This window comes from Pagrus major, chromosome 16, assembly GCF_040436345.1.
Source record: "Pagrus major chromosome 16, Pma_NU_1.0".
Taxonomy (NCBI): Eukaryota; Metazoa; Chordata; class Actinopteri; order Spariformes; family Sparidae; genus Pagrus; species Pagrus major.
Genome location: NC_133230.1, coordinates 67501 through 93260, shown reverse-complemented (window position 1 = coordinate 93260; position 25760 = coordinate 67501). Strand labels below are relative to the sequence as shown.

At 42.4% G+C, this 25760-nt stretch overlaps 2 protein-coding genes across 5 annotated transcripts in view; one reads left to right on the top strand and one right to left on the bottom strand.

Annotated features, from left to right (window-relative positions):
• tecpr2 (tectonin beta-propeller repeat containing 2) overlaps positions 1–21601 on the bottom strand; it is a 58222-nt gene extending 36621 nt beyond the window's left edge. For 2 of the 4 annotated variants that reach the window (XM_073482979.1, XM_073482981.1), the window contains exons 1-6: positions 21445–21600; positions 20218–20325; positions 15557–15697; positions 11084–11212; positions 4764–4895; positions 3831–3988 (exon numbers count right to left, since the gene is read on the bottom strand). In XM_073482979.1, coding sequence (XP_073339080.1) covers positions 3831–3988; positions 4764–4895; positions 11084–11212; positions 15557–15697; positions 20218–20298 — 641 coding nt within the window. In that variant the 5' untranslated portion in view covers positions 20299–20325; positions 21445–21600. Of the gene's footprint in view, positions 1–3830; positions 3989–4763; positions 4896–11083; positions 11213–15556; positions 15698–20217; positions 20326–20667; positions 20737–21444 lie in introns of those variants that run through there. The other 2 variants (XR_012180177.1, XM_073482980.1) reach the window with 2 other exon arrangements.
• A 624-nt stretch (positions 21602–22225) lies between these two features.
• The window catches only part of znf839 (zinc finger protein 839), a 13247-nt gene continuing 9712 nt past the window's right edge, over positions 22226–25760 (top strand). Inside the window, exons 1-4 of the mRNA XM_073482889.1 lie at positions 22226–23194; positions 23939–25036; positions 25145–25276; positions 25581–25694. Of these exons, the coding sequence (XP_073338990.1) occupies positions 22460–23194; positions 23939–25036; positions 25145–25276; positions 25581–25694 (2079 nt within the window). The 5' untranslated portion in view covers positions 22226–22459. The remainder of the gene's footprint in view (positions 23195–23938; positions 25037–25144; positions 25277–25580; positions 25695–25760) is intronic.

The window sequence follows — 25760 nt, the reverse complement described above, 5'->3', positions numbered from 1 at the left end:
GTACTAATACTGTAAAAAGGTACAACTACCATCAACATGTGCTAACACTGTAACAAGGTACAACTACCATCATTTACATTTAGGACATTTAGCAGATGTTAAAGCGACTTACAGTAATTCATACATACATTCATACACTGATGGCGGGGCTGCCATGCAAGGTGGCGACCAGCACATCAGGAGCAGTTGGGGGGTTCAGTATCTTGCGCAAGGACACTTCGACATGCAGACCAGGGGAATCGAACCAGCGACCTCACGATAACAAGACGCTGGCTCTACCCCTGAGCCACAGCCGCCCATCAACGTGTACTAATACTGTAACAAGCTAGAACTACCATCAACGTGTACTAATACTATAAAACTACCATCAACATGTATTAATACCACACCCACTGTTGTCACTGTGTAAAGTAGACATGTGTATGAATATCTATTAAACCCAGGTGTTGTGGATCTGGACCTTGGTCCTGCAGCCTCCTCAGCCTCTCCTCTTGTCTCTCTCTCTCCTTGTGTGCACGCTGAACTTGTCAGATTCAAATTTAAACAGACGTTTACGTTACCAAAGCAAGTGTGAAATAAAAAACAACTACAAAAACATCAGATTCAGCTGTCAGAGGTCATTTATCTCTTTCTTCCTCTCTCTCTGTGACCTCACAGTCTATGACTGTCATCATGATGGACCAAACTGTTCTGTACATACTCATACTGAGGCCGGGGCCATAAAATGATGACAATATGTATCAGCAATAGACATCGATAACAATAAGAAAACAGTTTAATATTATGTTCGATAGTTTCACATGTCTGCATTAAATACAGACCAACATGAAGCACAGACTGAATATAAACAGCCTGTCATATCATTTAATAATGGAGCAACTATGAGTGACATCATTTCACAGACAAATCCCCAGCATGCTTTGCTCCAATGCTCACTATGATGCCTTCAGACAATTAAAGTCATTACAAATGATCAATAATTATCAATATCGACGAAATGAAGCTTGACTATCATGATCGACTTTCCACCCGTATCGCCTGCTCAGGGTTTGAACGTATGTTCAGTGAAGGTAGAAAAGCAATTACAAGGAAATGGCTCCAGTCAGATGATCCATCTACAGAGAATTGGTACCATATTATCTGTGAAATCTTTGTAATGGAAAGAATTACCTTTTCAATGAGGCTCCAGGAACAGAAATTCAAGGAAATTTGGACAAGGTGGAAAATGTATATTTTCCTGAAATGCCCTTCTTTTGTTTAAAAATAAAAAAAGAAAAGAAATGTTTATTCATCCCTTTATAACTTGTCTATTTTCATTTATTTTCTCAAACTCAAGACACCCCATGTTCTGTTTGTTCTGCTTTGTTTTGTGTTAAAAAAACTGAAAAAAATGGTTCATTCTATGTAAGAACATATCTAAAGATGAATATGGAATTGTTGGGAAGATGTGAAACTAAATAAGGTCAACAGGAAGTTTGTTTTCTCTTTAATTGCACGTTCTCAGCAGGTTTATTACATTTACATCCTTCACAAAAATAAAATGTCTTTTGAGTGTGTTAATATCATGTGCAGTGTGTTAATATCGTGTGTAGTGTGTTAATATCATGTGTTGTATGTTAATATCATGTGTAGTGTGTTAATATCATGTGTAGTGTGTTAATATCATGTGCAGTGTGTTAATATCATGTGTAGTGTGTTAATATCATGTGTAGTGTGTAAATATCATGTGTTGTATGTTAATATCATGTGTAGTGTGTTAATATCATGTGTAGTGTGTTAATATCAAGTGTTGTATGTTAATATCAAGTGTTGTATGTTAATATCATGTGTAGTGTGTTAATATCATGTGTAGTGTGTAGTGTGTTAATATCATGTGTTGTATGTTAATATCATGTGTAGTGTGTAGTGTTAATATCATGTGTTGTGTGTTAACATCATGTGTTGTGTGTTGTGTGTTAATATCATGTGTTGTGTGTTAACATCATGTGTTGTCTGTTAACATCATGTGTTGTGTGTTAATATCATGTGTTATGTGTTAACATCATGTGTTGTGTGTTAACATCATGTGTTGTGTGTAGTGTGTTAATATCATGTGTTGTGTGTTGTGTGTTAACATCATGTGTTGTGTGTTAACATCATGTGTTGTGTGTAGTGTGTTAACATCATGTGTTGTGTGTAGTGTGTTAATATCATGTGTTGTGTGTAGTGTGTTAATATCATGTGTAGTGTGTAGAGTGTTAATATCATGTGTTGTATGTTAATATCATGTGTAGTGTGTTAATATCATGTGTTGTATGTTAATATCATGTGTAGTGTGTAGTGTTAATATCATATGTTGTGTGTTAACATGTGTTGTGTGTTAACATCATGTGTTGTGTGTTGTGTGTTAATATCATGTGTTGTGTGTTAACATCATGTGTTGTCTGTTAACATCATGTGTTGTGTGTTAACATCATGTGTTGTGTGTTAACATCATGTGTTGTGTGTTAACATCATGTGTTGTGTGTAGTGTGTTAATATCATGTGTTGTGTGTAGTGTGTTAATATCATGTGTAGTGTGTTAATATCATGTGTTGTGTGTTAATAGCATGTTTAGTGTGTTAATATCATGTGTTGTGTGTTAACATCATGTGTTGTGTGTTAACATCATGTGTTGGGTGTAGTGTGTTATTATCATGTGTAGTGTGTTAATATCATGTATAGTGTGTTAACATCATGTGTTGTGTGTAGTGTGTTAATATCATGTGTTGTGTGTAGTGTGTTAATACCATGTGTTGTGTGTAGTGTGTTAATATCATGTGTAGTGTGTTAACATCATGTGTAGTGTGTTAACATCATGTGTTGTGTGTAGTGTGTTAACATCATGTGTTGTGTGTAGTGTGTTAACATCATGTGTTGTGTGTAGTGTGTTAATATCATGTGTTGTGTGTAGTGTGTTAATACCATGTGTTGTGTGTAGTGTGTTAATATCATGTGTAGTGTGTTAACATCATGTGTAGTGTGTTAACATCATGTGTTGTGTGTAGTGTGTTAATATCATGTGTTGTGTGTAGTGTGTTAATACCATGTGTTGTGTGTAGTGTGTTAATATCATGTGTAGTGTGTTAACATCATGTGTAGTGTGTTAACATCATGTGTTGTGTGTAGTGTGTTAATACCATGTGTTGTGTGTAGTGTGTTAACATCATGTGTAGTGTGTTAACATCATGTGTTGTGTGTAGTGTGTTAATATCATGTGTAGTGTGTTAACATCATGTGTAGTGTGTTAACATCATGTGTTGTGTGTAGTGTGTTAATACCATGTGTTGTGTGTAGTGTGTTAACATCATGTGTAGTGTGTTAACATCATGTGTTGTGTGTAGTGTGTTAATATCATGTGTTGTGCGTTAATATCATGTATAGTGTGTTAACATCATGTGTTGTGTGTAGTGTGTTAATATCATGTGTAGTGTGTTAACATCATGTGTAGTGTGTTAACATCATGTGTTGTGTGTAGTGTGTTAATATCATGTGTTGTGTGTTAATATCATGTGTTGTGTGGAGTGTGTTAACATCATGTGTTGTGTGTAGTGTGTTAATATCATGTGTTGTGTGTTAACATCATGTGTTGTGTGTTAACATCATGTGTTGTGTGTAGTGTGTTAATACCATGTGTTCTGTGTAGTGTGTTAACATCATGTGTTGTGTGTAGTGTGTTAATAGCATGTGTTGTGTGTATTGTGTGAACATCATGTGTTGTGTGTAGTGTGTTAATATCATGTGTAGTGTGTTAATATCATGTGTGTAGTGTTACATGTGTGTAGTGTGTTACATGTGTGTGGTGTGTTTACCTCTTGCGTGGCTTGGTGCCGAGCTGCTGGACTTCCTGTGTCTGTGTGCAGTAAAGCAGAGATCTCTGCTGTGTTGAGACCAGCAGCACCTGGTGACTGTACTCCATCTGCACCACACCTGAGGACTCCTCCAACAGCAGCACGGGTTTACACACACCCTACACACACACACACACACACACACACACACACACACACACACACACACACACACACACACACACACACACACAAGGTCAGGATGGTGTGTATCATCTACAGCTCCAACAATCACCAATAATCAATTCATCTACTACTACAATGAGTCTGCATTGCTATTCAGCTTGATTCCAACAGAGGGTGCTGTCTAAATTCCAAGTTCTGTTAGACAACAGGACAAGAGTTGACTCTTTTTCACTCACCTGAAGTGACAAGTTACAGCAGCGGTTGTCAAGACAGAGACATGATTGAACTTCAACAAGTCAGGTTACAAATCCTGACTGACTGATGGGTCCCTGTGCTGCACATTTCAACATCAGACATGACGCTCGACTTTGATGGTTTTGCAAAGAGAGGTGACGTCTCAACTGTTCTCATGAGGCTAAATTACATGGGTAGAAGTTGTTTTTCATGTTGTCATTTGTAATTATATCTTACAGTTATAATTAATTCTCATAGGTTAGTTACAGCTACATCTGTACAACAGAAAATAAGTTAATGTGGACTTATGCATGAAATCTAAGGCTCTGTGTCAGCAGTGTTTTCTTCTGAGCTCCAGCTGCTCAAATTTGAAACTTCTCTGCTTTTTATACTTACAGGTTATTAAAACGTTTTTTAAATACGTGTGTTTGGGTGTAGGGAGATGATAACAGAGATATTTAACTATTATCTACCAAAATGATACCTCCAGTAAATTATTGGCTCATTAATCAGTTTGTGTGGTTGTGGTTTCACCTGGTCCAGGTCCAGAGACGAGAACACCACCCGTCCTTTATCGTCTCCGGAGAACAGTTTCATTCCGTTGGTGCTCCACGCCAACGACGTGACGGAACCTTTATGGAGGCCAACCACGTCGAAACGCCTCAACTGCAGAGAGACAGACAGAGAGACAGACAGGTGTGTTACAACTACAGAGTGACAGACATAAAGACAGACAGGTGTGTTACAACTACAGAGAGACAGACAGGTGTGTTACAGAGAAACAGACAGGTGTGTTACAGAGAGACAGACAGGTGTGATACAACTACAGAGAGACAGACATAAAGACAGACAGGTGTGTTACAACCAGAGGTGGACAGAGTATACAACTTCACTACTTGAGTAAAAGTACAGATACTCCTTGTCAAATATTACTCCAATACAAGTAGCTTAGTCAGTAGTACAAAAGTAGCTTAGTCAAAATATTACTTCAGTAAAAGTACTAAAGTATTTACTTAAAAAATTACTTAAGTAAAAGTATTAAGTAAAAAGTAAAATATCTCAGGAAATACAGGAAAGGAAAGTAGCTTAATGTCATTATACAATACACTGATGCGATTCTGCTACAGACATGTTTATAGCTCAAAAATAAACAAATAAAGGCAAGAAGCCTTAGAACACAGACCCAGCTGCATTCATCAACAAATGAAATATATTGCAGACAGCTGCGGTCAGTTCAGTATATTTTTGCATCTGACATCTATGCTTTCTCTACATAAAAAAGATGTAGATGTAGGCACTACAAGAACTTATATTGACATTTACGGATAAACAACTTATTGGCTAGTTTACTTTACTTATATCATACATCACAGCCAAAAATGAGCTGGATAACCCACATCAAAGACAGCCGCACCTCATTAACGCACGCACACCCACTCTCTCTCTCTCTCACACACACACCCACCCACTCTCTCTCTCTCTCTCTCTCACACACACACACACACCCTCTCTCTCTCTCTCTCTCTCTCAAACACACACCCACCCACTCTCTCTCTCTCTCTCTCTCTCTCTCTCTCTCTCACACACACAGTCTCTCTCTCTCTCTCTCACACACACACACAGTCTCTCTCTCTCTCTCACAAACACACACACACACACTCTTTAACAAACATTAAGCTAGCTAAAGTTAGTAGCTACTTTACATACCGCAATGTGCTTTTTCAGGTTGGAAGACGAGTCTTTGTAGGCCGTGATATAATTTGTTCGCGGTAAGCACAACAAACATTTAAACTGAAACGAATCAGTTTTTGTGACAAAAATCTCAAACATGGGTTTGAGATAAGGCCATGGGTTATCATCTGGTGGAGGGTCACAAGTAAGACCCATATCGTGGAAGACATTTTTATGTTTTTATTTCTCTATTTTGTTAAATGTTCACATTTTGTTTGTTTACAGTTGTTCTTTACTGTAAAGGGGAAGTTTTTCACTCAAATGCAGGACATGACTATTGACGTAAGCCTTAATGCAAAGCATAAGATTAGCCACATATAATGTTAATGGGTTAAATAACCCAGTCAAAAGAGGGAAAATTTTGTCAAAACTCAAAAAAGACAAGGTCCAAATAGCCTATCTCCAAGAAACTCATCTAAATGCCACTGAACATGCCAAACTAAACAGAATGGGTATTAAATATGTATTTTCATCATCTGACAAATCAGGACATAAAAGAGGGGTAGCTATATTGCTAGCAAAAGGAGTGAATTATGAACATATGTCTGAACTTACCGATACAGAAGGCAGGTATGTGATGATAATAGGTAAACTAGAAGGGACAATTCTAAGTTTCCTAAATGTTTATGCACCTCCAGGCAGTGGATGGATGTTTTATAGGAAAATATTTGATTTGATGGCAACAAAAGCACAAGGGGTTGTTATCTGCGGTGGGGACTTTAACATACATCTAAATCCAAAACTAGATGTTTCAACTGGTAAGTCTGAGACAAAACTTATAAGTAGGAGAATGATTGCCTTAATGAAAGAATTGGGCATTGTAGATATATGGAGAGAATTATATCCCAGTAGCCGAGATTATACTTATTACTCCTCACCACATGCAGTATACACTAGAATAGATTACTTTTTCACTTTCAGCAGAGACCTACACAAAATTGAGAGGTGTGACATAGGCCCAATCACTCTTTCAGACCATAGCCCTGTATTTATTTCTCTGTCCTTGAACAGAGAACAACGATCTACACTATGGAGACTGAATTCAAATATATTGAACAATCCAGACACCAAGGAGTATTTAACAGCAGAAATTAACACATTCTTCGACCTAAATGATAATGGGGAGGTGACACCAGGTATCCTCTGGGATACACTCAAAGCAGTCATGAGGGGTAAAATCATTGCTATTACTTCTTCGCTGAAAAAACTTAGAAGACAAAAGCTACAAGACCTTGAGACCAAATTAAAGCATTTACAAAGGGTTCACAGTGTTACTTTAGATGAAAGGGAGAAACAAGAAATAAAAGAGATAAGGAATGAGATAGAGGAAATGAGCACACAGGAAATACAAAAGAAATTTATATTTCTAAAACAACGTTATTATGAGGTTGGAGGTAAGGCAATGAAGCTTCTGGCATACAAACTAAAAAAGCAGCAAGCAGACAATACAATTTCTAAGATACGAAACCCAGAATCTGGGGAAATTGAACACAGACTGGGAAAAATCCAGCAAAGCTTTGAAAAGTTCTACAAAACACTCTATTCTCAGCAACATATTGATAATACTCCTCACATTGATGCATTTTTGGCCTCACTTGACTTACCCTCTATTTCTGAAGAACAAAATGAACGATTAGCATCAAAAATAACAACTGAGGAATTAAACGCAGCCATCTCTAGGTTGAAAGCGAATAAGTCACCAGGCCCAGATGGCTTTACTGCCGAATGGTACAAATCCCTGCGAGAGCAGTTAGTCCCAAGATTACTGGAGACATATAACTGGGTCCTAAAGGAAAATAAAATTCCACCCTCCTGGAAAGAAGCAATAATTTCACTAATCCCCAAGGAAGGGAAAGACAAGCTTGAGTGTGGTAGTTTCCGCCCTATTAGCGTACTAAACGTAGACTATAAATTATTTACATCAATACTGGCACATAGAATAGACAAGATTCTACCTAATTTAATACACACAGACCAGACTGGTTTTATAAGGCAAAGGCAAACACAAGACAATTTGAGAAGAACCCTCCACATTATTAATCACATCATAAAAAATGGCACAGAGGCAATGCTTATAAGTCTGGATGCAGAAAAGGCCTTTGACTCTGTCAGGTGGTCTTTTCTTTAAAAAGTATTAGCAAAATTTGGCCTTCATAAGTCGATCATTGACACATTCCAAGCTCTATATGACAGTCCTTCTGCCAGGATTAAAGTTAATGGTGCCCTTTCAAAGGCATTCACCCTGGAACGTGGAACAAGACAGGGGTGTCCAGCCTCACCCCTGCTTTTTGCGTTATTTATTGAACCACTCAGTCAATGGATACGACAGAATTGTGAAATTAAAGGGATAGATATACATTTTGAGGAACATAAACTAGCATTGTTTGCCGATGATGTATTAGTCTACCTAACACAGCCTACTCTGACATTCCCTAAGCTAATGACTGTTTTAGAAAAATATGGTGCTCTCTCAGGATATAAACTAAATGTTCAAAAGACACAAGTGCCTTCTTTTAATTATGATCCACCTAGTTCCTTGGTAGAGAAGTACCAACTGACATGGGAGGCAGACCATATACGATACCTTGGTGTTAATCTCCCAAAAGATATTTCAAAACTGTCCACCTTGAACTATGGGCCGCTAAACAATAACATTAAATCTGACATACAGAGATGGAGCCTCATTCCATTCTTAAGCCTTAATTCCAGAGTAGAATCTATAAGAATTAATGTGCTACCGAGGTTGCTATACCTTTTCCAAAGTCTCCCAGTGGAAATACCCATGAAACAGTTTATGGAATGGGATAAAATGATTTCAAGATTTCTGTGGCAAAGTAAAAAACCTAGGATTAGGTATAAAACTCTCCAGTTACACAAAGATTGTGGAGGACTAGGCCTTCCTTGTCTGCGTGACTATCACTGTGCAGCCCAATTAAGACCTCTAGTGTGCTGGTGCAACCCATCATATTCTGCGAGATGGAAAGATATAGAGAGCAATATGACCCATCAGATTACTTTAGCAGCTGTAATGGCAGACAATAGACTAATGAACAACATGATAGATAAAAACAACCCCTGGATTAATACCACTTTGAAAACATGGCAGAAGACAATAAAACTCTGTGATTTGGAACATACTCTAAAAATATTAAGATGGTGTGCTTTTGACACAGATTTCTCTCCTAATAGTCTGGACTCCAGATTTAAGACTTGGATCAAAGGGGGGCTTACTACTTATTACACCTTTGTAAATAAAGGAACACTTAAGAGCTTTGAATTGTTGCAACAAGAGCATGGACTACAACGCCAAGATTTCTATAGGTATCTCCAGGTTAGACACTACTTTCAGGAAAATATAGCTAGAGCAATAGCAGGGCAAAAGACAGGTATTTTGGAAGTGGTCAAAGGAGCAAACAATTCATCAATATGCAAGAAGGTTGTGTCTAGATTATATCATGGGTTGCGCCAAGCCAGTCCAGGCAACACTCTTTATATTAAGGAGAAATGGGAAAAGGAAGGTGGTCTTCCAATATCTGAGGAAGATTGGGAATGTTTATGTAGATTACAATGGGGAACAACATGCTCAAATACATGGCGAGAATATAGCTGGAAAAATTTGTCCAGATTTTTTATAACACCAGTACAACAACGAACCCAAATACCTAGCACAGCCTGCTGGAGGGCCTGTGGAGCAAATGAGGCCAATCACTTCCATGTCTTCTGGGATTGCCCAGTACTAACTTCATACTGGCGAGAAATACACTCCCACTTAGAAGCAACCTTCAAAGTAATCATCCCTTGTAGGTTTGACACTTTATACATAGGAAACATCTCATTCGACTTATGGGATTACAGAGATAAAAAGTTGTTACTTATACTTCTGGTGGCAAGCAAAAAAGCAATCTCAAGAAGGTGGTTAAAACAAGACTCTCCTACAATAGGAGAATGGTTAGATGTGGTTCATGATATATATAAAATGGAAAAGTTATCTTACTCCCTCAAAATCCAGACTGACAAATTTTCTAGGATATGGTCTAAATGGACTGGGTATGTTGAACATATAGGTTTAAGATCAGATTTTGTTTGAAGATTGTTTGTTTGGCTGTATTTGTCTAAGTATATGCATGTCCTTTTTTCTTTTCTTTATTTATTCTCTCTCAGAGAGGCATAGTGAAACTCCCCCCTATGTTTGAACTGTTCTTATTGTTAAAATACAAAAAAAAAAAAGGGCCTGGAAAGAAAACTGATATTGATATGAGGTAGTGACACAGATGGAAAATCCTTGTAGTTGTATTTTCTATTTGGTTTTCTCTCCCTTCTTTTTTGTTTTGTTTTTTCCTATATATCAGGCACCTGCAAATCATAAGAGAAATCATGTAAAAAGGAAAAGTATCCTACGTTGTTTGAAACCTGTTGGCCTCAATAAAGACAAAATTTAAAAAAAAAGAGATAAGGCCATGGGTGCTCGGTGGGAGTTTCTCCATGTGTTTCTCCAGTTTCTTCCTCCATTTCTTCATATGGCATGATGTAGTACAGTAGTATGCGAATCAGCAGAAACAGTTTATTTTCTCAGAATTTTGCACAAAAAAAAAAGAAGAAGAAAAAAATCAGCTGACGTAAGCTCAAAAGTAGCGAGTAACGGGAGCATCAATAGAAATGTAGTGGAGTAAAAAGTACAATACTTGTCCTTCAAATGTAGTGGAGTGAAAGTAAAAGTATCCCCCAAAAATAATACTCAAATAAAGTACAGATACTCAAAAACTGTACTTAAGTACAGTACTCAAGTAAATTTACTTTGTTACTGTCCACCACTGGTTACAACTACAGACAGACAGACAGGTGTGTTACAACTACAGAGAAACCAACAGGTGTGTTACAGAGAAACAGACAGGTGTGTTACAGAGAGACAGACAAGTGTGTTACAGAGAGACAGACAAGTGTGTTACAGAGAGACAGACAGGTGTGTTACAGAGAAACAGACAGGTGTGTTACAGAGAGACAGACAGGTGTGTTACAACTACAGAGGGACAGACATAGAGACAGACAGGTGTGTTACAACTACAGAGAGACAGACATAAAGACAGACAGGTGTATTACAGAGAGACAGACAGGTGTGTTCTCACCTGTTTGTTTCGACCAGGAAGTGGAGACACCAGCTGGAAGACTGCAACTCGACCAGATGCTGTTCCCACGGCAACCAGATCATCAAAACAGCTGAGCAGCTTCACAGCTGTGATCGCATCACTCTTCCCCTGTGAGACAGACAGACAGACAGACAGACACGCACGCACGCACGCGCGCACACACACACACACACACACACACACACACACACACACACACACAGGAAGTCAGACTGTGTCTGAAATGACGTCTTTAAAATCAAACAGTGTTAAAAACCACAAACATTATGGACATCACCTGAATGCAGCACTGATCACCTGAGACAGAGACAGAAACAGAGACAGACAGATACAGAGACAGAGACAGAGACAGACAGAAGCTCTTGTTGGGAATGGATGGTAGGGCAGGTGTGGTTATTAGGAATTAATAATTATTGAAAATAATTATTAAAATTAATTAAATTAAATTAAATTTTAAAATAAAAATGAATAAAATTAATTTTCAAATCATTAAAAACGGGGCAACACCCTGAAATCAGGGACCAATAACCAGACCAAAATTAGTCTCAAAGAAGGATTCAATTTAAATGTAAATATTTGTAAAATATTTACAATTAAAGGAACAGTGAAGGAAATGAATCCGAGCACTGACCATCACAGCCAGTAAATGCCACAAAACATATGCACAAAATAATCACAGAAAACTGCTATGTACAATATAATAGACTTTATTATTGTTAGCAAATTGATTAAATCAATACCTTCAATAAACACAAATTAATTACTCAACCAAAGCAGCTAAACTATGAAACTAAACTAAGACAAACTCAAGCACAAATAACAAACAAGCATGGGCGTGTGTGTGTGTGTGTGTGTGTGTGTGTGTGTGTGTGTGTGTGTGTGTGTGTGTCAGAGACAAAGAAAGAGGAGCCAAGATGGCGGTTGTAGTCAAAGAAACAAGATGGCCGAGAGCCAAAATGGCGGTCACGCTCCCTTGGAGGGTGACGTCACGGAGGGTTCCGTTGAAACGACTACAAAAATAGCCGAAACGTGACTTCGAGAAGTCACGCGTGGATACGAATTCAAAAAGGACAATAGATTTTGCTGAATCATATGTCTAGGGCTGTGTCCAAATTCAGGGGCTGCATCCTTCAAGGACGCGGCCTTTGCGGCCCACGAAGGCCGGGTCCTTCGGAGAGACCTTGAAGGCCGCGTCCACCGTTGTTAAATGGGACGGTCCAGCCTTCGGAGTATTTCCTGGTTGCGTCACCAGATGTTCATGCATTAAAGTTTGTTTTGGTTCAAATCTATCAAACGTGTACATTTATTTGTGTGTGTACAATGTGTCAAATCTAAATTGAATTATCAACATTACAAAATAAACCTTAACCCATTGGTGAATAACAACTATATTTACCATAGCATTACCAGCGTCACGCATTTTAACTGAAAGTTAACATTTGGAGGTTTTATAGTCCCTTGAAGTTTAACATATCTGGCGTTGGATGTTCAAATGAGTAAAAACCGAGTATAAACCCAAGACTCACATTTGAATATCATGTCTGCGCCACTTGATGTCGCCATTTTCTCTTTCTTTCCCTCTTCTGTTTCGGGACTGAGCGGCGCGTAAAGGATCTTGGGATATGGGAGGCCGCGAAGGATAGTACCGGTGCGTCCTCCAAAAAGAGGGAAGAGAAGGCTGCATTTGTGGGCTGCATTTGAAAGAGCCTTCGAATTGGGACAGCCTTCGCGCAGCGTTGTGATGTAATTGGCCTTCAAATGCGCCCTTCGAAGGCTGCAGCCCCTAAATTGAGACACAGCCTAGAATTCCAAAAATGGTGGACGTGAATACGTCACCTAAAGCTAGTCAAATGAACGAACGGGCGAGATTTGAACAACGGCAATGGTTACACCACCGTTGGCCTCGTGTGCACTTTGATTGCACACAAGATGAATTTGTAGGGAAAGTGGCCTACGGTTCCACAAAAGGTGGACGTGCTACCACGAGGCGTCCGTCTCTGAAATCATAAAAGGGAGATATCACAAGACACACGTATTTTATAGCGAGGTCATCAACCATAAGTCTCCAACAGGTCACTCATAAGATTACGTGTGTGCGCGCGTAACCCCTAATATGTGTGTACATGTGGGTTAGTTAAAGAGGGAGAGAAAGAGGAAGGCAAAGACAAAGGGATAACGCCCTTAGCGGCGGCTAAGCTAATACTCCCACTCCACGACGTGGAGGGGCTCAAATCAGCTCGTAATGAGCGAAAAGGGAAAGCAAACATGTTTTACCACGTAAAATGAACAGCAATAAAAAGAGGGACACGGCGGTCCACAAAACTCACAAAGAACAAACAATGTAGTTCACAAGCATACAATACACGCTAACTTATAGTATCTGCCCAGACACTAATTAAGCCTCACTTGTAGTCGTGTCTTCCTTAATCCAGCTCGCTTCCTCGGCGTGGATTAAAGGCAATTGCAGCGTCCTGCGATGCTGTTAAGACAGCGTAGTCGACATGGGCAATAAGAAAACGGGCAAAAGCGGGCGTTTTCTGAGGAAAAATAAAAATATCCTCCTTCTGCAGGCAGGTAAAGAGAGGCTGGTTGCGCAGCATCTTTTCTGGATCCAGAACGTGTTTGGTGAACACGGCGCAGTTTTGGCTCGTCCAGCAAGATGAAAGACTGCGGCCTAGGCAGGAAAAATAAATCCAGACATCTGTATGCTCCCTTAGAGTAATAGTTGCGTAGGCGAAAGCCGATGCTTCCAGCAACACGTTACTCTGGGGACTGCGTTGAAATGGGTCTGCCGCTGCACGCGGGCCGATCCGACGTCAGAACCATGTGGACGGTCCCAACACTCTGCAGCTCTACTCGTTCAGTTTTATCCTTTCACAATAAGAGTCCTGGACTAACCACTATTCACTGTATAAAAGACATTTCAGTAACATATTGTGCACCCAGGTGGAGCCATCAGTCCAGGAGATGTCACAGGGCTTTTTAAGACCATCAACACCAATAAGGCAACAGGCCCTGATGGTGTCTCAGCTGTCCTTTTGAAGACATGTGCAGATGAACTTACACCAGCCTGGTGTTGTCTTCCAAGGGTCAGTTGATTCACATACAGTTCAATCTCTTTGGAAAACAGCAATCACCACTCCTCCTCCAAAAAACCCGTCCCTAAAGAAAATAATGAATACAGACCCTCCAACGTTATGAAGTGTCTGGAGCTGTTGATGGTGTGGGAGTTAAAGTCCAACATTCAAGGCCACTTAGATTCTCATCAGTTAGTTTATAAAAACAATCATAGCACTGTTGATGCAATACTAACAATAGCCCCATTCACACTGCGCCGATTCTCTGCATCATCCTCTGTGTGAAAGTTTCAGATCTGGAGAGGGGGGACAGTTTCACTGTGGCTCTGATCCACCTCCGGAGCAATCAGAGCAGCAACAGAGGAGAGCCGGCGTCTGTGTGAATGGAAAAGCCGGGGCGTGTCCGTCTGATGGTGTTCACAGTCTGACAACTAAACAGATCCTTCACTCAACAAAATAAAAAGAAATGTCCCACAAAGCAACGTTACAGGACCAAACAACAGTAATCTAGTAACTGGACGTGTCTTTGGCAACTTATGAGGAAAAAAATACCAGATATACGTGGAGAAGTGTCTGTCCTCCTGTCTGTCCTACCGACTCTTCATCACATTTCTGCCTGAAAAACAGCGTCTGTCTCCGGCAAAAAACTCACGTGTTTGTCTTCTTCACTGTTGTGTTATTGTAGTTACTGTCTCTCGGTGACGGTCAGCCCTCCCAACCGAGACTTCAGTGAACTTTCCCTCAGAAAACAGCCTCCCTCCCCGCGACTGACAAACACACTTTATTTAGCAACATCTTGAAGTTTATAGTCTATAGGTTATTCTTTGTTAATGTAAAGAAAACAGAGGAAATTATTTCTGCTCCAGGTCACCTACGAGATCACTCTTCACTGCTGGTCCAGAATGCTGGTATCACTCAGGTCCATTCTTACAAATACTTGGGGGAACATAATGCCTCTAATCTGTCCTGGGGTGTCCATGTGAACCCTAACCCTACTGTATTGTTTGCACTTGTGTTATGTACCAATGTCTTGTGTCTGTCTGTGTATGTACTGTATTATATGTCTTGTCATGCGGCAGCCTTTTGTCCAAGACAAATCTCCAACGTGACAGAAAAATGAATCTTGAATCTTGAATTATTATTGATCAACTGGGTTTACGGATAGATCAATAAAGCTGCAATAGGTCGAGCAGATAGTAAATGTTAAGAGCGCCCTCTGTTGGCCAGTAAAGGTAAATTACATCAAACACTTAAAGACTGCAAAGTTTTAATGTTTGTCCCCAGTTTGATCCATGACTTTGAATAAACACTGACAGCTCTACTGAGGACTCAGCTGTACAACTGATGAACACCACAGAAGAAGAAGAGCTCTGACCTCCAGGCTGTACTTGTTCATATGTGCGAGGCGGCGACAGTACAGGTAGAGCATCCCAATGCTGCTGCCGACCGCCAGGAAGTCACTGCTGCTGTCCAGAGCTGTCAGGTAGACCAAGACGGACCGGAATCCACGCTGCACCTGCAGGAGACAGGCAGGAGCCTTCGTCATCAGCATCATCATCATCATCACCATCATCACATCATCGTCACCATTACCATCATCATCATCACCATCAGCATCAGCATCATTACCATCATCACCATCAGCATCACCAGCATCATCACCATCAGCATCATTACCATCATCACCATCAGCACCATCATCATCATCATCACCACCATCAGCATCATTACCATCATCACCATCACCATCACCATCAGCATCATTACCATCATCACCATCATCATCATCATCACCATCACCATCACCATCATCACCACCAGCATCATTACCATCATCACCATCATCATCAGCAGCATCATCACCATTACCATCATCACCATCACCATCACCATCAGCATCACCATCATCACCATCATTACCATCATCACTATCATCACATCGACACCATCATCATCATCATCACCACCATCATCACCACCAGCATCATCATCATCACCATCATCACCATCACCATCATCACCATCAGCATCATCACATCGACACCATCATCACATCGACACCATCATCATCATCATCATCATCATCACCATCACCACCATCATCACCATCATCATCATCATCACCATCATCACCATCAGCATCATCACCATCATCACCATCATCATCATCATCAGCATCATCACCATTACCATCATCACCATCACCACCATCATCATCATCAGCATCATTACCATCATCAGCATCACCATCATTACCATCATCACCATCATCATCATCATCACATCGACACCATCATCACTAGGCCTGCACGATAAATCGAATTTTCATCGTCATCGCGATATGAACATGTGCGATAAACACATCGCAAAAGACTGCCTGACACGCGATGAATAAGAAAAATCATTTTGTTTACATGCGCCATGAGCATGCTAACATTTAGCCTATCAGACGGAGCCCTGTTTACAAAGGCCAATCAGATGAAGCCCCAGCTAGCCGTTAGCTACCCTGACAAAATTAATCGGCATCAGTTTGGTGGTGATTGCCAGGTTATGATGGCTAAGGGAGGAGAAAAAAGCGATGACAATGGTCGACGAAGGCCTTGTGGTGAAAAGAAACAGCACTTCTGCTATATGAACTTATTTTGGATTCAGGAGAGACGACGTTGTAACGTGGGCTGGTGAAGGGGAAGGTGATGGTCCACTTTAGTGCGGTTGCTCCGGTTACTCAAGAGACGGCAGGCAACATGTGGGGTTTTTTATTCATAACACTGACCGCACCATGCCAGGTCTCTACGGCACTAATGTTACAGGCATACATGCAAATGAACACAGGCCGAGGTTCTTCTACCAACACTTCACAAAATAAAAAGGGAAGTCTTCGCTCTGTTAGCGGTATCCTTTCTCATGAGGAGCGGAAGTACACCTGCTCTTCTTCATCGTACAGGTTACATTACCCACTAAACAAAAGGAGGCGCCACCTAGTGCCACTACATTAAATAACTGACTGTTACAACGTGTTACAATGACAGGTACTGTGTGAGCACATCAGTACCTCTGGGAATGTGGTAACAACCTAACAAAGTTAACATGCTGGTTTTCTTGGCCAAGAACTTGTGTTAAGGGAATAACTAAGGTTGTAACTTGCCCTAACGGGTAGATATTTTTTCCTGATTTTATTTTCTCTTGATTTAGTGGGCTGGCCCTTCTCTATTTCAGTTTTGTCCCTCATACTACAGATCTCTGCACCTTGTTAGGCAGAGTCAAGGGCCTTGATGATTGTGATGAGAGACATTACAGTTAATTTAAAGTGCCATGTTTAATTTATATTTATTTAATTATTTAAGTTGTTTCCCCCTGGATGTTTTATTTATTTCAACTCTGCATGGTAAGAGATGTTTTGGTTGAGTTTGCAAGAAAATAGTTTAAAGGGAGCAGGGGAAATTAAACTTTAATTTCATATAGGTATAATGTCTTATTTAAATTAATGTTCTGCCAAATTGGTTGGGTATTCATGTGCAGTTTGTTCAATAAAAGCATGTTCGAAATAATTTATTTCATTCTTTATTCAGTGGACATTGGCTATTCAATGTTTGGGGTCTATGTTAGCAGTGTACCTATTAATGCGGAAACATTATTATTAACTGTATAGTTAATAATATGCAAACTTCAATATTTGTTTATTTATCGCAAGTTATATCGTCATCGCAATATTGAACAGTGTTATCGCACATCGCAGATTTTCCTCATATCGTGCAGGCCTAATCATCACCATCACCATCATCACCATCATCACCATCATCATCACCATCATCACCATCACCACCATCATCATCATCATCACATCACCATCACCATCAGCATCAGCATCAGCATCATCACCATCATCATCACCGTCACCATCATCATCACCATCATCACCACCATCATCACCATCACCACCATCATCATCATCACATCACCATCACCATCATCAGCATCAGCATCAGCATCAGCATCATCATCATCACCGTCACCATCACCATCATCATCATCATCACCATCATCACCGTCATCATCACCATCATCATCACCGTCACCATCACCACCATCACCATCATCATCACCACAATCACCATCATCACCTTCACCATCACCATCATCATCATTCATTTTTACAGGACTGATGTGATCTCTGGTCTTTACTGTCAGAAGTTGATCTGCTGAAGGTGTGAGATTGTTTATTTCTGTTTAAAGAGGTCATATTATGCCAATTTTCAGGTTCATACTTTTATTTGGGGGTCCTGGTAGAACAGGTTTATTTCTCATTTCAAAAAACACATTATTTTTCATATAGTGCATTGCTGCAGCATCTCTTTTCACACTGTGTCTTGAACGCTTTGCTTAGCTACAGAGTGAGACATCTCGCTTCTGTTCAATCTTTGGTGAGAGTTGCACATGCACATTACTTAACGGGCAGGAAGTACCCAATCAGAGAGGCAGAGTAGGGCGGGTCATGCCGAGCAAGCTAGTGTGATCTAAAACAAGGCCTCTACAGCTGGTAACCATGGCTGCGGTTCAGTTATTATTTAGTAACCATCTTTTATTTAAAATATAACATTTTAACTTAGCAGTTTCTGCAAATGTCTGCTGACTGACTGGAGTTTATATATTTTATAATATTTATATAAATATAAATTGGATAACGCCTGTTTCATAGTGATGAACATAAGTTACAGAAGTAAAGGCTGGACTCCAGAACAGGCGGGTCAGGCAGTGCAGCAGCAGTGTTTCCTGTGAGAGACAGTGAGTCCCTTTGGTGTGGACTTTGGGCTTTTTCACTTTGCAGAACATTTACATGCACAAAAATGCTTCATAACACAATAAAGGAAAGGTAAAAAACCCAAAAGCCTAATATGACCTCTGTAACTGCACCAGTTTTACAGGTGCACACAGGTGACGCCGTGTTCATGGGTCACACAGGTGACGCCGTGTTCACGGGTCACACAGGTGACAGTGCGTTCACGGGTCACACAGGTGACGCCGTGATCAGAGGAAGCTGCAGGTCTTCTGATGAAATCACTGCAGTAAAGTCGCTCCCCGTCTCTGTTTGATAAGCGATTAATCAGTCAGTCATTTTTCAAGTTAGAACATTGACACCATCTGGGTCCAGCTTCTTAGAGGAGAAGATTTGCTGCCTTTCTTTGTCTTTTCTGACAGTAAATGAAGAGTTTGGGGGTTGGGGCTGTTGCTTGGACAGAAGAACCAGGCTGACGACACTCTGTGAAACTGATCCGAACCGATCTGCTAAAACTACATTGAGACGGTGAGGACGAGGCCCAGTCAGGTCACAGGTCACAGAGACAGACAGGCACACCTGGTGTGTTAAAGAACAATGATCCAGCGCCCCCTGCTGGGAGAACTACAGAATATCGGCTTTCATCACACCTGACCTCTGTCCCAGCTCACCTGTGTTTTACACACAGGCTGCAGCAGCTTCAGCCTGAGGCTTCCCTCAGCTACTCACTTTATGTGTGGTGTCCCCTTAACAGAAGGAACAAGTCAGTGTCTTGGCCTGGTTCTGGCCTGGTTTTGATTGGAATGGGTCAGTATCTTGGCCTGGTTTTGATTAAATCGGGTCAGTGTCTTGGCCTGGTTCTGGCCTGGTTTTGATTGGAACGGGTCAGTATCTTGGCCTGGTTTTGATTGGATTGGGTCAGTGTCTTGGCCTGGTTCTGGCCTGGTTTTGGTTGGAACGGGTCAGTATCTTGGCCTGGTTTTGATTGGATTGGGTCAGTGTCTTGGCCTGGTTCTGGCCTGGTTTTGGTTGGAACGGGTCAGTGTCTTGGCCTGGTTCTGGCCTGGTTTTGATTGGAACGGGTCAGTGTCTTGGCCTGGTTCTGGCCTGGTTTTGATTGGAACGGGTCAGTGTCTTGGCCTGGTTCTGGCCTGGTTTTGGTTGGAACGGGTTAGTGTCTTGGCCTGGTTCTGGCCTGGTTTTGGTTGGAACGGGTTAGTGTCTTGGCCTGGGTTCTGGCCTGGTTCGGGACGGTTCAGTACCTTGGCTGGGATGGCGTTCAGCAGGTAGTAGAGCGGGCAGAACTCTCTCAGGAGGGACGGAGGGGTCGGCTGGGACGCCATGTTTCTGCCAAGTGGAATCGGCTGGTCCTGAAAGTTCAAAACCTCCATTTAAAAACACGGAAAATTAACAGGAGAACAATTGCATTTGGACACTCACACGGCTGGACTGTGCCAAACATTCTGCTTCATATGCACCAAACACGTTCTGGTCCCTTTATCTCCGTACAAAGCAAATAAAACAAGACTTAACGAGCTGCTGTGATTTACAACAACGAAACGTTTTACTTTGATAAAAGTTCGAGCTGCTGATGTATTCAAGTCTTCCCTTAGACAAGTCAAACCGCGAACGAGCGTAAACAATTCAAATTTAACATGATTTCAACGCTGTTTGGTGACCCAAACATTTGCCGAATTGAAGACAACGCTTACCAAATTGTTAGAGGTCTAAAGTCTTCTACTGAAGTGAATGTATTTGAGCTCAAATGAAGACTTTGGTAAAATAGACACTTTGTTAAATGATGTCTGGTGTGACGAACGTCGCGAACGTTCTGCGCCCTGATATGGTGGAGTGAACCCTGAACAGGTTTACGGTTCCGTCAAACACACAATGCTGTTACATCACGGCATTAACAGCCCGTGGGATTTCTTTAATATATGTCAATAAGCATTTTACAACAATAATAGTTATTGTTTTATGATTTATCTGCTGTTCATCCTCTACTATTCTTTCTTAACTATAGTGACAGAGGGCGGCAACGAACAGTGTGAACAAACGTCATTAAACTGAGATTTTAAACAATTAAACGCTGTTTGGTGGACCGGACATACACCGAATTAAACAGAACAGTTTGCTAAAGTGTCACAAACCTCAGACTGCGCTTTACAGCACATTTATTTCAGCCCGACTTCGGAAAAATATTAAATTGCCGATTTATTGAACAGAGTTTGTGTGACGCTGTCTCTCCGGGAGATGACGGTACCGTCAGGTTAACGACAGCTCAGCAGGTTCCGATTAAACCTAACAGCGAACATCCCAAAAACAAAGTGACGTCACCAACAACAAACAAACAAACAAACAAACATCATGTTGTTTACTGAGTTAGCATGTCAAGCACTGAGTCCAGGCTAGCTAGCATCATACGAGAGCAGCTATTTGAGTGTTAGCTATGCAGGCTAACGTCAGGAAGAAGACCATGAGTCACTTACTCAGAGGTCCAGTGAAGGTTTCTGCTCAGATGCTGTGACAGATGTTTTAATTTCAGCTGGGTGTTAAAGATCTGTCAGGTGACATCGCCCTGTTTCTGTTTCTGACAGCTTTCATACTGATGCTGACCTGCTGTCAACACACTGCGCCACCTGCTGGCAGGTCACAGTAACACCCTCTACTTTCGCTTTAATTTTTGTCTTTTAATGTATTTCTCTGATTTTCATAATTTTCCAAATGAGCCACTGAACCACAGACTTCCTGTACTTCATACTGACTTTATTCTCTTATTTGATTTTCTTCATCTGCAGCCAGAGGATCATTTCATAAATAAATGTATAATGAATGACCGGAAGCGGAAATACAGTAACTGCTGATTGGAAGATATGGAAACTGGATCAGCTCCATTTGAATTCTTTGAAAGTCCTCAAACAATGAATTGTGTTAATTTAAATAACACACTCAAGGTGAAAAGATAGAAAGATAAAATTTATAATAATTTCTCCAAACATTGGTTTAATATAACAGGAGGAGTGGAATTTACATATATATATATATATATATATATATATATATATATATAGAGAGAGAGAGAGAGAGAGAGAGATACAATACCATCATAAACTGGTGTTGAAAATATTTGAAAGTTATTTTTATGTTTAAATGTGGATTTTACTTTATAGAAATAGCATCACACCAACTCATTAAAATGTTTCATATTAACATTTGAGTTCGCTCCACTGGCGGATCCGGTCCGGAAAGTACGCGCTCCCGCTCCTCCCGACGGCTAAGCTAAGCTAGTACAAAACGCCCCCAGCTAACCGTTACCTGCTCCCGTTATTACCCCTCCCGTTAATGTTGCTCTTCAGCCCAGCGGAGCGTTTTAATCACCCGCACACACAGATTTTATAACAAAGTATTTATTGGGTGATATCGATCGACGATCAGGTTGATTGGATCCACCGACTGGCCCCCCGTCTGAGCTAAGCTAACAGTTCAGTTAGCCTCACAGGCAAAATGGCGGACAACGAGGATGACAGCGGTTCGACCAGAACAATAACAGCCGCGGAACTGCCGGGAGCTCTGTGCACGCAGCCCGGGGACAGTGTATCGGCAGCGGCCGCCGACCAGAGCAGACAGCCGGGGGAGGGTTCACAGACAGTGTCCGGTGCAGAGACCAGTCAGCCCGGTGAGAGTTCACCGGCAGGGTCCGGAGCTCAGCTGGCAGACTTCTTACAGAGCTGCCCGGAGGAACAGAGCATCCTGGTGGGCACAGAGCTCACCGGCCTGGGCCCGGACCTGGCGAACACCACCATCATCTACGTGCAGCCGGACGGCAGCCTGGTGGAGGGCTCTGGACTGACGGCCGAGGAGCAGCAGGCTCTACTGGATCAGCTTACCAAGCAGCAGATCGTCCAGGTCTCCGACACCGAGGCCGCCCAGCTGCTCCAGCAGAGCCAGCTGGTCAAAACCATCCCCGTCCACAACACGGCCCTGGACCCGAGTCAGCTGCAGCAGGTCATCAACCAGGTCACCAAGTCCCAGCAACAAGTCCATGTCCAGGTCCCCCAGCAGGTCCTGAAGCAGCATGTCCAGGTCCCTCAGCAGGGTCTGAAGCAGCAGAAGCAGGTCCAGATCCCCCAGCAGAACCTGAAGACCTCAACCCAGAACAACGCCTCCCAGCAGCTGAAGAGTGTCGCTCAGCAGTTCGCCATGCAGACCGGCAGCTCGGTCCAGGTGGTCCAGAAGAAGGTGAGGTGTACAGCCCGGTTAAAAACTGGTTCATCTGGACTGTACTGGACTCACCTGGTCCAGACTGATCCTGCCTGACCAGAGGCATCAGTCAGTTTCCCAGTGAGACTGAGTCTGTCAGCAAAGTGTGGAAACATCTACCTTATACATCCATCACCTGTCTCACTCTGTCTCTCTCTCTGTCTGTCTGTCTCTCTCTCTCTCTCTCTCTCTGTCTGTCTGTCTGTCTCTCTCTCTGTCTGTCTGTCTCTCTCTCTCTCTGTCTGTCTGTCTGTCTCTCTCTGTGTCTGTCTGTCTGTCTCTCTCTCTCTCTGTCTGTCTCTCTCCCTCTGTCTGTCTGTCTGTCTCTCTCTCTGTCTGTCTGTCTCTCTCTCTCTCTGTCTGTCTCTCCCTCTGTCTGTCTGTCTGTCTCTCTCTCTGTCTGTCTCTCTCTCTGTCTGTCTCTCTGTCTCTGTCTGTCTCTCTCTCTCTGTCTGTTTATCTGTCTGTCTCTCTGTCTGTCTGTCTGTTTGTCTGTCACCAGTTCTTCAGGTGTATCAGCAGCACCTGTTTTGTTTCAGTCTCTTTTACGTATTTTCACGTTAATAATGGAAACAAACATTTACATGATTTTTTTTCTTCAGTTTTGGTGAAATGTAGATTAATATTCTGCTCAGGGTCCACTGAGTAGCTGTTCTGGAGCTTTCAGTCAGGTTTAATCCGTCTGAGTGTTTTCATCTGGTTTCTGGTTTTCTGTTCTTTTAGTCTGAGCCCGTCAGGATCCAGATCCAGGTTCCCCCCAAACAGGAACTCAAGACAGGTTCCACCCCCCAGCAGAAGTGTGTAGCTGTCAATCATCCACAGGTCAAGCTGTCAGCCAATGGCAGCGTAAGTAGCGCTCAGATCATCCACATCCAGCCTGTGGTTGGTCAGCAGGGTCAGCAGTTCTTCCTGCAGCAGCGCCCGGGTGACCCCCCCATCCAGCTGCTGCTGCAGAGCCCCACCCCTGTCGTTGGATCTCTGCTCCCATTGGTTCACAAAGTCACAGGTCAGACGGCATCAGCAGGCATCGCCTCCAGTCCGAGTCAGAAACCTGCAGTGTCACCTATCAGAGTCCAGACCCCCTCTGCCGTTAAGACTCCACCTCCTACCATCGTCAAGAACCCACCCACCTCCACAGCTAAAACCATTAGCATCCCGCTAATTAAAACCGGGGCTAACGGTACGATGACAGCCACCAGCAAGAATCCTGTTAAACCGTCTGCAGTTGTCACTGCGGTCCCAGTTAAGAGCGCCACACCTTCTGCTGTCCGCCCCGCCACCACAGCCCCGCCCCCTGTAACCCCGCCCCCAGCAGCAAAGGACAGAGAGAGGGAAAAAGAGAAGGAGAAGAGGGTGAAGAAGAGAGAAAAGAAGGTGATGAAGGTCCAAACCAGATCTGGCCGAGTCTCTAGACCGCCAAAGTACAAAGCCAAAGACTACAAGTTCATCAAGACGGAGGACCTCGCCGACAGCCACCAATCCGACTCTGACGACTACTCCGACATGAGCGTGGAGGAGGAGGAGGCTGCGAAGAAGGACGGCCCCACGCCTGGCTCCTCCCCCTCCCTCACCTACAGCCACAAGTCCCGGTCTCACCGCTGCCAGACCTGCGACAAGGCCTACATTGGCCCTGGAGGACTGAACCGGCACTACAAACTAAACCCGACCCACGGAGAGCCCGATCTGCCCAGCGACTCACCCTGCAACACACCACACCCCCTCAGAGAGGACAGCCAATCACAGGAGACAACAGCAGGTGCTGTCAGAGAGGAGGAGGAGAAGAAAAAGATGGACAGACCTGCTGCCACGGCAACGAACAGAGTAAGAGAGCCATCTACCAATCATAGCTTGGAGGGGAGGGGAGGATCATATTTCAGGGGAATATTTTTTCATGAGTTGGTCACTCCTCTCTCTCTGATTGGTCTGCAGGTGGAAGGGGGTCCAGCAGCGGCTGTAGGTCTCAGGGGCCTCCATTACCGGGGCCCCGGCAGGCCCCGAGGACGAGGCAGAGGCAGGGGGCGGGGTCGAGGGCACGGTCGATCACTGGTACCGCCTCCTAAGGTGAGATCACTTCAAACTTTTCTCTTTCTTACAAAACTTAATGATTGTTAGTTACCGTTAGAAAACAGTCTAAGACCTCCACCAACAAAGAAGTCAGTGCTCAACATCAAGTCAAAGAGTCCTCATCTCAACAGCATCAAACTCCATCAGGTGTGTCACACCTGTACAGTCAGCCACACCTGTACGGTTCCGTACAACGACATGATAAACTGTAGTCTGATGACTTGAGAACGCTCCACCTGTTCTTCTCAACGACTTTAATTGCGGTAAGTAATCCGGTAATCTGATTGGTTCATTTTCCCAGATGGCAGTTGGCCTCGTCAGTAGGCGGGGCCGCCGTGGTCGACCACCAAAGCTCGCCATTGCCACGGTAACTGCAGAGCAGCAGGCGGAGAGGAGAAGAGATCGACTGCAGGAGGTAAGAGGAAGGAAGTTGAGACATGCTGTAAAACTGTAACGTCATGGTTACATTCTTCATCAATGA